This window comes from Melopsittacus undulatus, chromosome 3 (genome assembly GCF_012275295.1).
Source record: "Melopsittacus undulatus isolate bMelUnd1 chromosome 3, bMelUnd1.mat.Z, whole genome shotgun sequence".
In the NCBI taxonomy this organism is placed as follows: domain Eukaryota; kingdom Metazoa; phylum Chordata; class Aves; order Psittaciformes; family Psittaculidae; genus Melopsittacus; species Melopsittacus undulatus.
In genome coordinates this window covers 34,511,660-34,524,481 of record NC_047529.1, presented here as the reverse complement: position 1 = coordinate 34,524,481, position 12,822 = coordinate 34,511,660, and the positions used below count along the sequence as shown (strand labels likewise).

General features: G+C 35.9%; 1 protein-coding gene across 2 annotated transcripts in view; it reads right to left on the bottom strand.

The window, feature by feature from the left end:
* ARHGEF10 (Rho guanine nucleotide exchange factor 10) overlaps window positions 1-12,822 on the bottom strand; it is a 110,834-nt gene that overhangs the window by 26,121 nt on the left and 71,891 nt on the right. For both annotated transcript variants that reach the window (XM_034060674.1, XM_034060675.1), the window contains 7 exons: window positions 11,253-11,368; window positions 9,445-9,572; window positions 8,861-8,961; window positions 7,501-7,622; window positions 4,195-4,281; window positions 2,560-2,783; window positions 1,181-1,338 (listed from right to left, as the gene is read on the bottom strand). In XM_034060674.1, coding sequence (XP_033916565.1) covers window positions 1,181-1,338; window positions 2,560-2,783; window positions 4,195-4,281; window positions 7,501-7,622; window positions 8,861-8,961; window positions 9,445-9,572; window positions 11,253-11,368 — 936 coding nt within the window. The remainder of the gene's footprint in view (window positions 1-1,180; window positions 1,339-2,559; window positions 2,784-4,194; window positions 4,282-7,500; window positions 7,623-8,860; window positions 8,962-9,444; window positions 9,573-11,252; window positions 11,369-12,822) is intronic.

Below are 12,822 nucleotides of genomic sequence, written 5' to 3'. Positions count from 1 at the left end.
GATATGCAATCCATGCATCCTTTCTTACCTAGACTACCAAGGATGCCGCTTGTGGTTTTAAAGTGATCTTTTCTGGAAGAAGTTAAGTTACAGCAATTACAGTCTTCAAACAGCTTAAATATACCAATCCCTTTCAGACAGGATGACATATTCACTTTACTACCCTGTCCAGGTATAAAAACTGAAACATCAAAAATGATGTTACAAGAGTAGGATCAAGGCCTCACTCCTGTGCCTTCAAAACAAAGAAACAGTTACTATGCAGTGGTAAGAAATAAATTAAAGGGAACTGATATTGTGCCATTCAAATACAACTGCACTATTTACAGGGCCCACTTCAGTACAAAAGTATGACAACCATTGTTACGCAGCTCATGCTAATAGGGTACGCCAGATCTCTGCTGGCTCTGTACGTTACAAGGTTAGGTGTCTCCGTGCTAACATCTTACTTAAACACTCAGGTTTAAAACTTTGAGTGAAGTCTTGCTGATTTTGATCTAATTATACATGTATTTGGTACTGCAGGAAAGTTAGTGAGATACACTGGAACTACACGGACAAGCACCCAACAAGATCTGGAAAATACAGTTCTGGTACAGAAGTATTCTGTGATTCTCCTTTACTCAAATTATTTTAGCCAATTACTTAGCTAGGTACAAAATAATACTAAATAACAACAACTGTGTTGTTAATGGAAAAGGACTTCTACTGTAAACTGCACGAGCCATACACATAGGAGAGTCTTCTATCTGAACAATAAAAATGGAGTTGTCAATTCAAATGAGTTATACAGGAATCTCCACTAAAAGGTAACTTTTGTCTTTCATAAACACTGATCCTGAGTAGTCAAGTGGAATTACCATTGCGTTGTGTAAAATACAGTATCCTGTCTCTTACAGATTTCTGGACTGTTGTAACACTGAAGACCTTAGGCTTTAAGCTAAGGAGTGCAAACCAGGTTTTGTATGTATCATACGGTAAAAGTGGAAAGAATATAAAACTTTCTACTGTCCTTCAAAACAAGAAAAGAAGTCTTTTCAGTAGTACTAAGATGTAGAGTAACCTTAGTACAGCAGTTTTACAGAGAACTTTTGGAAAAAATGAGTGGGAAACCACTTCTGCCAAAATACAGAGACATGTGAGTTCCTCAGGATGCTATCAAATTATATCACTACATTACCTTCTGCTTTTGTGTAGATTGAGATGTTTCCATTTACCAAGCCAGCAAACAAGTATCGAGACATATATGTTAAGCTCATAACAGTTGATTTGTCAGGAGTGAAGAAGTGCTGAAGTCGAACTTTCTTTGAGCCTTGGCAACTTTTGTAAATAGAAATACTATTAAAAAGAAGCAAGAAGAAATAAACCTGTGAAATGATGTTTTATTTAATTCTTATCAGAATATGCAAAATAGAAGTTTAGAATAAAACATTGGTGGGGAAAAAAAAATTCTCCTTCCATTCATAGGAAGATAAGTATGGAAAGGAGTATCTTGACTCTCCAAAGTTTCTATGTAGAAAATTTGCAATTACTCAATATTGACATATGACAATACTTTTCATATTACCTTGTCTAGAGAAACATGTATTCAACATAGAGACATATTAAAAATTCTGTTGAAAATCCTTATTACGAGTCAACTCAAAAGTTTCTATGAGTTTAAAAAATCCAAACAAAACTTCTACTAAATGGATTATATATAATAAATAAATACTAAAATAAATACTAAATAGATTAAGTAGTACCTGGAGTACTAGGGAAAAGAGAAGAAAAGCTTACTACCAGACATCAATTATACTTAGAATTCCCACCATTCCTAGAGATTATTACTACGGGTATGTTAGGACTATTCAATCGTTAAACATGGAATTAATTGTACTTCACAAGCAAAGATGATCTGTACAATTAGACGCTGGGGTTTCTGGAAACATATTCCTTGAAGAATTTGTTCTCCTTTGTTTATACAGGCTAGCAACACTTTCAGAAATCACATATAGTTACATACTTTTGCCCTCACTAGCTGTAACAAGATCTGTTTGCCTACTGACCTGTAAGTTTAGAAAATGTAGCTTTGTTCTTCATTATAAATCAAGTGATGACTCAGTAAGGTCACCAGTTCAAACAGAGCAAAATGCTTCATGTCAACAGTTCAATAGTAAACAGCAATATTATTTATTCTCATGACAAATCCTGCACAATATCACAGTGTAGAAGGTCAATAGGTTCCTCATTAACACTTCGTCATCCTGAAAATTTTCCAATAGCTAAAGATTATGTTGTAACATTATAAAAGTAGTATTTATACTTCTCAAACATGTGTGATGAATTTATCCTTTCAAAAATGCACATTTTAATTTCAACTACTACATAGTATATTTTTAAATCATGTAAACTATATTCCTTTTCTTTATTTAGATGGAAAGGATAAATTGAGGTCACTGGGATATCACACAGTTACTTTTTTATAATTTTTTTTTTGTGGAAGTCTCACACAATTTTGCTATAGAATAGTGAACCTAATGAATAAATAATACACAATACACTAAAGATAAGAATTACCTTCCTTCTTCCATGCCAAGGCAAATAGTAGGAACATTAGATGTTTTTGCAAGAACATTTTCCAAGTCTAGAGCCTTATTTTGCTCTTTCAATTTCTCTTCCTGTGGTATGTAGACCATGCAGAGAATCCGTGATTCCACATTGAAGCACTCAATAACCTTGGGGCTGGAGTTTTGAAATGAGACTATTGCAATCTGGCCCATTTGATTAGTACAACTGCCAATCTGAATTGGATAGAGGAAATAAAAATAAAGAATATAAAAATAAAAATACAAAACATGACCAACTGATACTTGTCTTCAGGAAGATAAGCGTTAACATGAAGGAATGACTGGAATGTTAATTGAGGAATGCATCTCAAGTTAGAAGAGTGAATATGATTTTTCATGCATTAAGACATAAACAAGTCAATAATTCAGCACAAATATAAGAGACATCAAAACATTATATACACAAAATTCCCCTCTATAGTCACAAAACCAGTTCTTTTTTGAAAGAAGCAATATTATGGCCTATTCTGACGTCTTACTTATGTATATGCATAATGTAATGCAATTATAATAAGCAATGGTAATATATTAATAACCAGTGTTCTAAGTCATCTCCGCCTATTAAAACAAATAATATAGCTGAAGCCTGTCCTTTTCACAGTAATAGGTCTACAAATAAATGCTCTGTCCCAACAGAAAGAGGGATTAATATAAATCCTTTTGTAAAGTTGCTGAAATAGAGTCCTAAATTTCTCCCTGACCCAGAACTAAGTATCATCAATATGTCCACAAATCTGTACATTCTAGAGACCTGGAAAAAGTAAAAAAAAAAAAAAAAAAAAAAAAAAAACCCAAAAAAACAAAAAAGCCCAACAAATAAATCTCTGCCCAAGCAACTCTTTTTGTATAGCAACTTTTTATGTTCATACCAAATGAGAACACGGAGCAAAGAGAAAGAAAGAACATTTTGAGGCAGCAGAAAGATTTTATTGGCATATAGTTTTGATAAATTTACAAATAACAAAGCAAAAAGAAATTACATGAATCATCACGAAAAAGACTACTGACAAAAACTATTCCTAAATTCTACTTTTACTTCACAAGGGCTCCCTTAAAATTTCAGTATTTTAGTAATAAGCAAAGCTACTGAAATCATTAGCGGGTTTTGCGTTTTTTTTTTCCTTCAAGTATTGGCTATCTCATTTATTGGAATATCTGCATATCTGAGGTTGTTAACAATATGCCAGAATAGGTTTTTCCTATGTACTGACTTACACAGATTATTTATAGCTAAAGCATTTTTAAAACATGAAAACAGACAATAGGACAGTGTGAGCTCATATGGGTTTTAGCAGCCCTCATTGTAAATCAGCACATAACTCACTCCTGAATGTGCTCAGCACTTTGGGATTCATTCTGTACCGCACTAATAAATCTCTCACACATACATGACACCCTACAGAGAACAGGGAGACCCCACAGACAGAATTACTAGATATCCTTTCAGAAGTCCATCTTCAAACAAACAAAACAGAAAAAAATATCCCAAAATTTATTTCAGATCCGTATGTTGTGGAGAGTCACAAAAAAAAAAATGCAGAGGAATAGGAGACAGCCCCCTTTCAGCTTTTAAAAGTACACTTACCCAAAGAAAACCGTGTTCCATGGCACAGGAGTCTGACTCTGTTTCTCCAGAGAGGTACGGTTCAGGGTTATAAGCAGCACATTCAATCTTCAAAGGAAAAGAGAGCAGTCACCACATTAAGAAGATGTGCCTGTTTCTGTCCAATTTAGTCTGTAATTAACTAAAGCATTTAAGGATATCAAAAAATCACAAAAGAACAAATCATCCTTGCCCCAATCGTTAGTCTGTTACTTCTCATCTCTGTCACCACATACCCCCCCTTCTGCAATGTCCTTTTACACATAAGGCTGAAATAAATCTTGACACTGCATGAGTCTCTCCTTCTGGACTATCAACTATTATCAACTGATTACATTTTAAAATTTAAGAAAGAAATTATTTTTAGTTCTTTATTTAAATTTTTTTTATTATCACTTTTCCAACTGGCATCTCTCCAGCAGATAAATTGGCTTCATATACTTGAAAGTGCAGAACTTTCTCACTTTAACATGCTATTCTAGCAGAGCTGTTAGCAGCAATACATCATGAATATCTCTTCTGAAGCTTGTGTACATCACATTGATTATTTTCTCTTTGTAAAAATATTACATTCTTAACCAATCCTTAGCTTACTGGCTTATGAAAAGTTAGTTTTATAGATCTTCTACTCAAACACCTCCTCAGTCTGTATTTGTGAAGCTCTTTATTTCTGCCTGAGCATGCCTTGTGTGTCTGTCCTACTAACAGCCCTTCTTTTTTTTATTATGCTTTTCCTCAGAGTATTTCTCCAGGTGCTTTACTCATTTTGAACGCTAACACCATCAACCATGCTACTCCAACCCCCCTCATGTCATCATGTCAGTAAATTAATAACCATACTCATAATTTTATCATGAAAGCCATTTAAGAAAAACCTGAAAGCAACACCAAACTCAAGATGTATATTTAAATCCACCCCAACTCTGAAAATCATTCAAGCACCAAGGTTCTGAAAACAGGCATTTTCATAGATTTCTACTTTCCCCAATATCCATGGCAGAACTCCCTAAAGCTTATGTAAGCACTTTAAAATAAATACAAGCAATTCATAATCGTGTAGAGAATAAAAAGTTTTTGGATGAGGTGTGACACCTATTTTTAGACAAAATTCTCTATAATTAATACTAATGTTCTGGTCTTAGACATCAATGTCATGGTGATTATACTGCAGTACTAGAGACAATTTGCTTAGTCTTAACTTAGACATCTTCACCATAATGAGCAGGTTTAAGTTAAGGTTTCTAAATTCCTAGTTTACTTAATTTTCAGAAGTGCAATTCACTATAAGGATAAAAGATGGAAACCAATAGATGGGAAAAAGTACTATCCATGCCAGTCGTAGCATGCCTCATTTAACAGATGCTGAAGCTATCTACTCATAGTGGTGATTTACAGTAGCTGTGACAGCTAAATACATTACTAGTGAAAGACAAGGCAGCCTGCGTGCTGGATATTTCTTGGGCTGCTTGTTGCTTCTCTGTGTTATATTGCATCTTAGTCAAAACCAGTGATGTTTTTCCATAGTAAAACCCTCATAGTTTAACTCCCAATCTTGAGAGAACCTCTATGCCTTGGGGTAAACTTGCTCTGATGGGAGTTGTAACAGGCTCAATATACTACTGGGCAGCCTGAGCAGCATGCTGAGAGGTAACAAGCCAAGGAAAGTGTCTCTTCCCACCCCAAGCTGTGGCCTGACACCCAAACTGTAGCTAAGGCTGAAGGAAACCACCAATAATATGTAGATCATCTTTTTCAGTAATACTGAGGATTTAGGACTATCAGGCATGATAGCTGGGCTCACACGCACATTATCTTAAGGAGCTGTAAATCTGGCAAAGTTGACTCAAAGCTCAGGTAAATACTGCCACACATTGTATTCTCCTGAGGTGACCAAAGAAAAGACCATGACCCAACAGAAGGGGCCACAGACATGCCTTTCTTTTCAAAAGAAGCGGATCCTGTTGTAACCTGATTACAGAAGTTTAGTCTGAGCCTTCAATGCTCCTGGCATGGAGCTACAGGACTTACAAACACACAGGCTCTAAGAAGACAAATACTTTAAGTTTCCGCAAAAAAATTAAATTAGCTGGGTTATTTCACCAGTGGTGGCTTTAGAACGTATTCAAAGCTGACTGTTCAAAAAGACAAGAATAAATATGGTTGTATGGTAGACCAGAGACTTTCAGCAGACTCTGGCTGTTGTAAATGAAAGTTCTGCTCTGAAAACTAGTATCATGATTTAACACCAGTACACATTTCAAGTGCATTTGCAGCTAGAAATCATTCTCCCCAATATCCAGGCCCGTATACTCACACTGGAAGTCAAACTGCCAGCTGAACTTCCCTTGTGTGTAGGCTGTCCTAACAAAGAGGTCTGCAGACTTACTGCTCTAAGCAGTATCCATGCAATGATGTCAATTTAACATTGGGATCCTAGCCATATACAATTTTACTATCATTAGTGTTTTTGCACAAGCTTGACTGATGGTAAGAAATCCTGATGAAGAATTGTTGAAAACAGTATCTAGCACCATTCCCTTCCATCTGTTGGTCTGGACGTTGGAGATATTCAAGGCCTGCCTGGACAAGTTCCTGTGTGATGTACTCTAGGTTACCCTACTCTTGCAGGGGGGTTGGACTAGATGATCTTTCGAGGTCCCTTCCAACCCTTGGGATTCTGTGATATGTTGTACTTATTTTCATCATTAAAGCCAGGTCAATACAACTTCAAATTGACACATTAGCCTAAAAAATGAACCTTTAAGACTATTTCTGTACCATAGCTCAGAACGACATTTTATGTAAGACACCATAAAACTGATCTTTTAAAATAATCTTAAAACTATTGCTCTCTGTGCGCTAATGAAAATCAGAAATTTGAGGAAGATGCTGTAACACAGTCACACGAGTACAGGACAGCTACCACAGACATCAGATTCCTGCACTTCATAAGCTGCAGGATAGTTTGGAGCCTCAAACAAGCACTTGGAAACTTTGAGACCAATTCATAACTCCCAGCAGTTCTGTTTTCATTGAGTGATGAGCTTAACCTGAAAACAGATTACGTACTATATGAAAGTCAACGCTATGTTTCCCAAAGCTTCAACGATTGCAGTATTTTGCATTCCTGTAGCCCTCTTGGACCTTCCATTGCAACTGGTTTTACATCAAAGTAGTAACTCAAGAGAAATAATAAATATGAACTAATAGATGTATTTACAATATGCTTTTCTTTAGCAGTTATATCACACAAAAAAAAGTGTAATCTCATATAGAAATTCTGTTCACCTTAAACTCCTGTTGCTTGGCCATCATCACTGGCATGTGCCTAACAAGGAGAGGATGTTTCTCCTTCTTGATTTGATTTCCATCATCTTCTACACAGAACCAACCTAACAGATTATCATCAGCTGCAATGGAAAGAACAAACAACAAACATCCCACAATGCTTACAGTGAATATTCACCTACACCTCTCTAGAGAAATAGAATTCTGTCAGGATTGGTTAATACTGATATCAGGCTGTTCTTCTGCCATCTGCCATATATGCATGAATGACAGCATAAAAATATGAGCAAAAATTCAATATAGTAGATCAGATACATATAGATACTGCAAAAAGAGAACCTTTCACTAGGAAAATGTGTCCTCTTAATGATCTTGCCAACTAGGTTATTAAAACAGGACAGAAAACCTCAGAAATCTGATTTGCAAATAGCATTTCTCTGCCTGTGTGACATCACTACTAACTACTAATCATAAGTATTCAAAACTACAAGGATTCTCCTCCTGGAATTATGTAGACATCCATTCTCTTTTATTTTTGTTATTTTGCCAGCCTTCACTGAGATACCATTAAAGTACCATATCACACTGTATTCTGAGGATGTGCTGGTGAACCTCGCTTTCTAGAAAGTGCATATCTTTAATGTTTCTCAACTTAGATATTCAAAATTCCAAGTATCTTTGGAAATCTATGCCCTCTGTGCAAACACAGGGAACTAATAATATCACAGGACAGCACATTCTTTATTGCTCCCATTTAGATCATATTTGTGACAATCCTTCTAGTGAAGACTACAAATTTATGTTAAAAAAAGAAAAACTCCCCACCAAAAAAACCCTCGAGTTCTACATATACAACTACAGAAGTATTGCATTATATTAGAACTACACCTATGACCTTATTTCATGTTCAGAAAGCTAATCAAATGAACCTATTGGCTTTACTAGCTAAAATCATTGAGCTAGAACTCAGAAATGTGAACCTGAAGTTCCGAGTTTATAAATTTTGTAAGATCTGAAGAAATAAGTTTATAACAGAATAACTTCCACACCTATCTGTCCTATAGGGCATCTCTTTCTTTTTGAGATATAATAGCTAATAATGATTACCACATTATTGAAGTACTATAGAAATTCTATTCCTTCATAACCCCCATCCTACCTACAACATCATTACTTTGTAGTGATACACAATCACTACTATTCACTGTATTGCAATTTTATTATCTGCAGATAAATTTTTCTCAAAGTAATTTTTCTAAAAAAATAAAAGAAAAAATAAAAAACCCCAAATAAACAAACCCTACACTGCACACTGAGAGCTTCCTAAACTTGATAGGAAATTTAAGCAACTAAGAATTACCAAGGGCCAGTTTAGCCATTTGTAAGTTGTTGATCCAGGACTGTTTGATGGCAGGGGTAAATGTATTGAACACAGCTGTAAAGAAAGTGGGCCGCCCAGACCTGCAACACAGTAAAAAAACAAAAAAAGCCACTGTAAACACATTGAGTATGGGATTCAGTCAAGGTTAGAAACACTGAGTAAGATGAAGTTCCATTATTTTCTAATACTTAGACAAAGGCACAGCTCTGATATAAGCATTCAGGCTATGATATGCTATACACCCATCTTCCTGTACTTTACATGACATGCTACAAGAAGAACAGCCCCTTGGTGAAAGAATATAACAGTGGGTGTTGCTTATGAGATGTCACTGTCACAGCTGTTCTCTTCCTGCACCTGGAATGCGGGGTTGAGGAACAGAAAACTACAACGCTACCCTGGAACATGCAAGTTCCCAGCACTGTGGCATGACAGCAGAAGTCAGATGCTAACTGTGGAGACAGAAAAGGGGTAAAACTAAAGATTCCTAAATCCTCCCTGGTGCTTCTATGTCTAATACATAAGCCCATTTAGCAAGTTTCGTAATCAAGATTACTACTGACTTGTCTTGTTTTCCTGGGAGTTGCAGCTGAATTCTACAGCGATCTGCCGCTCTGATTTCATCTTCTTTTTTCAAAATCAGTTTCTGTAAACCTGAGGTCCAGTCATGGGCTACAGATTGGTTTAAATTCTGAAAAATTAAAACAGCTAAGATTCAATGCCAGCCTACTGGCCTAGTTCCAACAGGCTAAGGTGATATCTGCCTATAACAAACAACTTCCGGCACCTGGGCCTCAATCCACATTTTAATCATGGAAAATTTAGCCATTTTGGAAAAACACATTTCAAAAATATCTGTAAAAGAATTCCAACATATCTGATCTGGTGATTCAGTCTCACATTGCTCAGCTTCATGATACACAGATGACATTCCCAAACATTTTTCACATTATGTAAATTTGCATCAGGTATACATACAACACTTTTACTTCATTTCAGTGAATTATACAAAACCCACAAATCCTGTTTCTAAAGAAAATCTCATTAAAACATCTACAAATCATACTGCCAATGTTTCTGTTCAAATCTTTGATCCGAAATGCTTACAGAGCCATCACGAAAGCTGTCTGTGCAGCTGGAATCTGTTTAAACACGATGCTGAAATAATATCCTGAGTTAATAAGCAAGCTAAGTGTTTGGTCACAGAAGGCAAAAGCACACCTGGGTGACACTTAAAGCATCAATAGTAACAGGTATTCATACGCAAAAGTACACAAATTTTCCATAGTCAGAATTTTGTGAAAATTGAGGTCTTTTTCAGAAATAGGGAAGCTGACCTCATTCCTCAACCAAACTGCTCTAATTATCTTGTATCTAATCATCGATAAAACATTTCTACCTGGAAACATTGACTGAATTTTAAGTTTTCAAAACATAGTTGGCTCTGACTAGAAATACAGGCAGAAAGGTTTTGTGTATCTTAATGGGTGACATCTTACTGTATCTCTGCTGTACATATTCCCAAAAATGCAGCTGAATTTACCTTCACATACTTGTGAAATTTTGTCCAAAGGTACTGTTTCCATAAACTTCCTTCACAGTACATATTTTCACAAAACTTTGTGTTATTAATGCCCTTGATTCTGAAGACAAGATATCCCAAGAGAAACTCAGCTTTCATATACATATTCACACACATATACTTACAGCCTATGGCGGCAGGTAAGAGTTAAAATTTGTGCCTAAGCATACAACTAAAACAAAGGGCAAAAAAACATATACATATATATATTTTTATTTTTAAGTCTTCAGACTGTGGAGAACTTATTCTGAAATTCACTGCTAAATTATTGCATTCACTTGCCAGAATATAAGCTAAATAAAAGGAATGTGAAGAAAACCAAAGCAAATTACTTTTGAAGTTCCCTTAAGAATCCTTTTCATATTTCTGTGATTTGTGCTCAGTTTTAAAAACAGCTCCCCCCAACAGCTAGGATTATGAGCTCAGATGGGAATCAAGAGCTCTCTCCAAATAACCATCCTTCTACTACCTTGTCTAACTGCAAGAATCCAATTTCATAAGATCAAAATGTAATTGTGTTCCCATATAAGCTTATCAGCTACTGAGCAAACGCAGACACTTGTAGTATCCACTTACATTTAAAAACAGAAAAGAAAAACAAGATTAGAAAGACAGCTATAATCTACTCATAACACTAAATAGTTTAAAGTAAATGAATTACTAGAGATAAAAATTATTACACTCTACAGAAAGAACTAAAAAATGCCTCACACAGCTCCTAGGGAGAGACAATTACGGTACTTTACAACAGGAACAGATTTGAAAAATAAATCCAGCTTTGTTTATTACCTGATAGTTTCCTTTAAGGCTGCCTATTAATTGACTAATTTGACCAACTACGGTCAAGTCATGCAAAAGGTTCTGCAGATCATGGTACAGTTGCCCTGGTCCCATATAGAGCTTGTCTAAAATGAATAAAAACATAAGGTTATATACAAAGATGTAATTTTTGGTTGAAAGAGGAAAGCATGGCAAAGATAATATTAACATATATTGCTAATTCTTAGCACTATGAAAAGAAAGGTTAAAATCCATGAGTCTCATTTTAGATTTTAAAAACAACTAACACACCAATGTGCGGCTAGGGTCTTCATTACTTCTAAAAATCAGAGTGCTTTGTTTATACACATATCACTGATATCCAATTTTAATATCCCTGCAGACAGATAACTGGAAATGCAACTTGGGAAAGTACAGGTAGTAGTATGTCATCATGTATTACCTTCACATGTACAGGCGTTCCCATAGACATTTCCTTTTAGCTCACCTTACTATTGCCTCCTATAGTTACAACGATTCATGTTTGTTCATCTAGTATGACTGAGAGCATGATATATAGTTTTAACAACCATGCATTAGAACTACGACAAACATTGAAGCTTCACTGGCTCCAGAATTTCTTGATGACATGGAAGCTTTGCTTAGTACCAAGCAGCAGACTTGCTGTTATTACACATCAGTTTAAACATCCCTTCCTGAAAGTTGTTTCTGGTCACACAGCAAAGCCAAAAAGGCTATTTGTATCCTTCATTATGGTGCTTTAAAACTCAATTTCTTTAATCAATTGCAAGGCAGTTCTGAATCATATACGCACATCCTAACTCTAACATGAGCCTGCAATTTCACTGAATCACTTGAAATTTTATTGCACCCATGGTCAAGTGAAAAAAGGATTTTCACTGAGATCAGCAACAAATCTTAAGAGCAACAGAAACATTTTGCTCTAGCCATCAATAAATACATGTGTTTAAGATAACGTTCATTCCAAAATTATACTGATAGTAGGATAAACTGTCTACTTAAAATGCACAAAGCTCCTTGCTAATACACTCTGACTTCCAGACGTGATGTTAGGAGCAGGGTGGGTATATAATTCTTGCAGAAACAGCACTCTTTCTCTCTGTAAAGAACCCCACCCTGTTTCAAACAGAGTCAGCATGTTTCTCTTTGGCTATATGACAGGAACTGGGCTAGATTATCTTTCCGAGAAACCCCTGCAAATTATTTAGCTCACACTGCATAGTATCCAGACTACGGATCCTTCATCCTTACAACAGTTTTGGAAGCTACTTAAGGGTGGCAAGCTTCCCTGGAGCAGATGGATTTCAAACCTGTGTTGGCAAGAACACAATCTAAATATGATGCTGGCTACTCACTCTGCGGACAGATTAGGAGCATGGACACAGGCAGGTCAGTGCTGGACACAGGACAGCTGCCAGCCAAGACATTTTGAACACCTATGTCTCCTATATCTGCTACAGGGCCCAGCATATAAACCAGAGTGCAACAAGCCAAGCACAAAGCTATCAAAATAGTGTAAGCCACAATAAACACGAAAAATAAACACACAAGACAATTT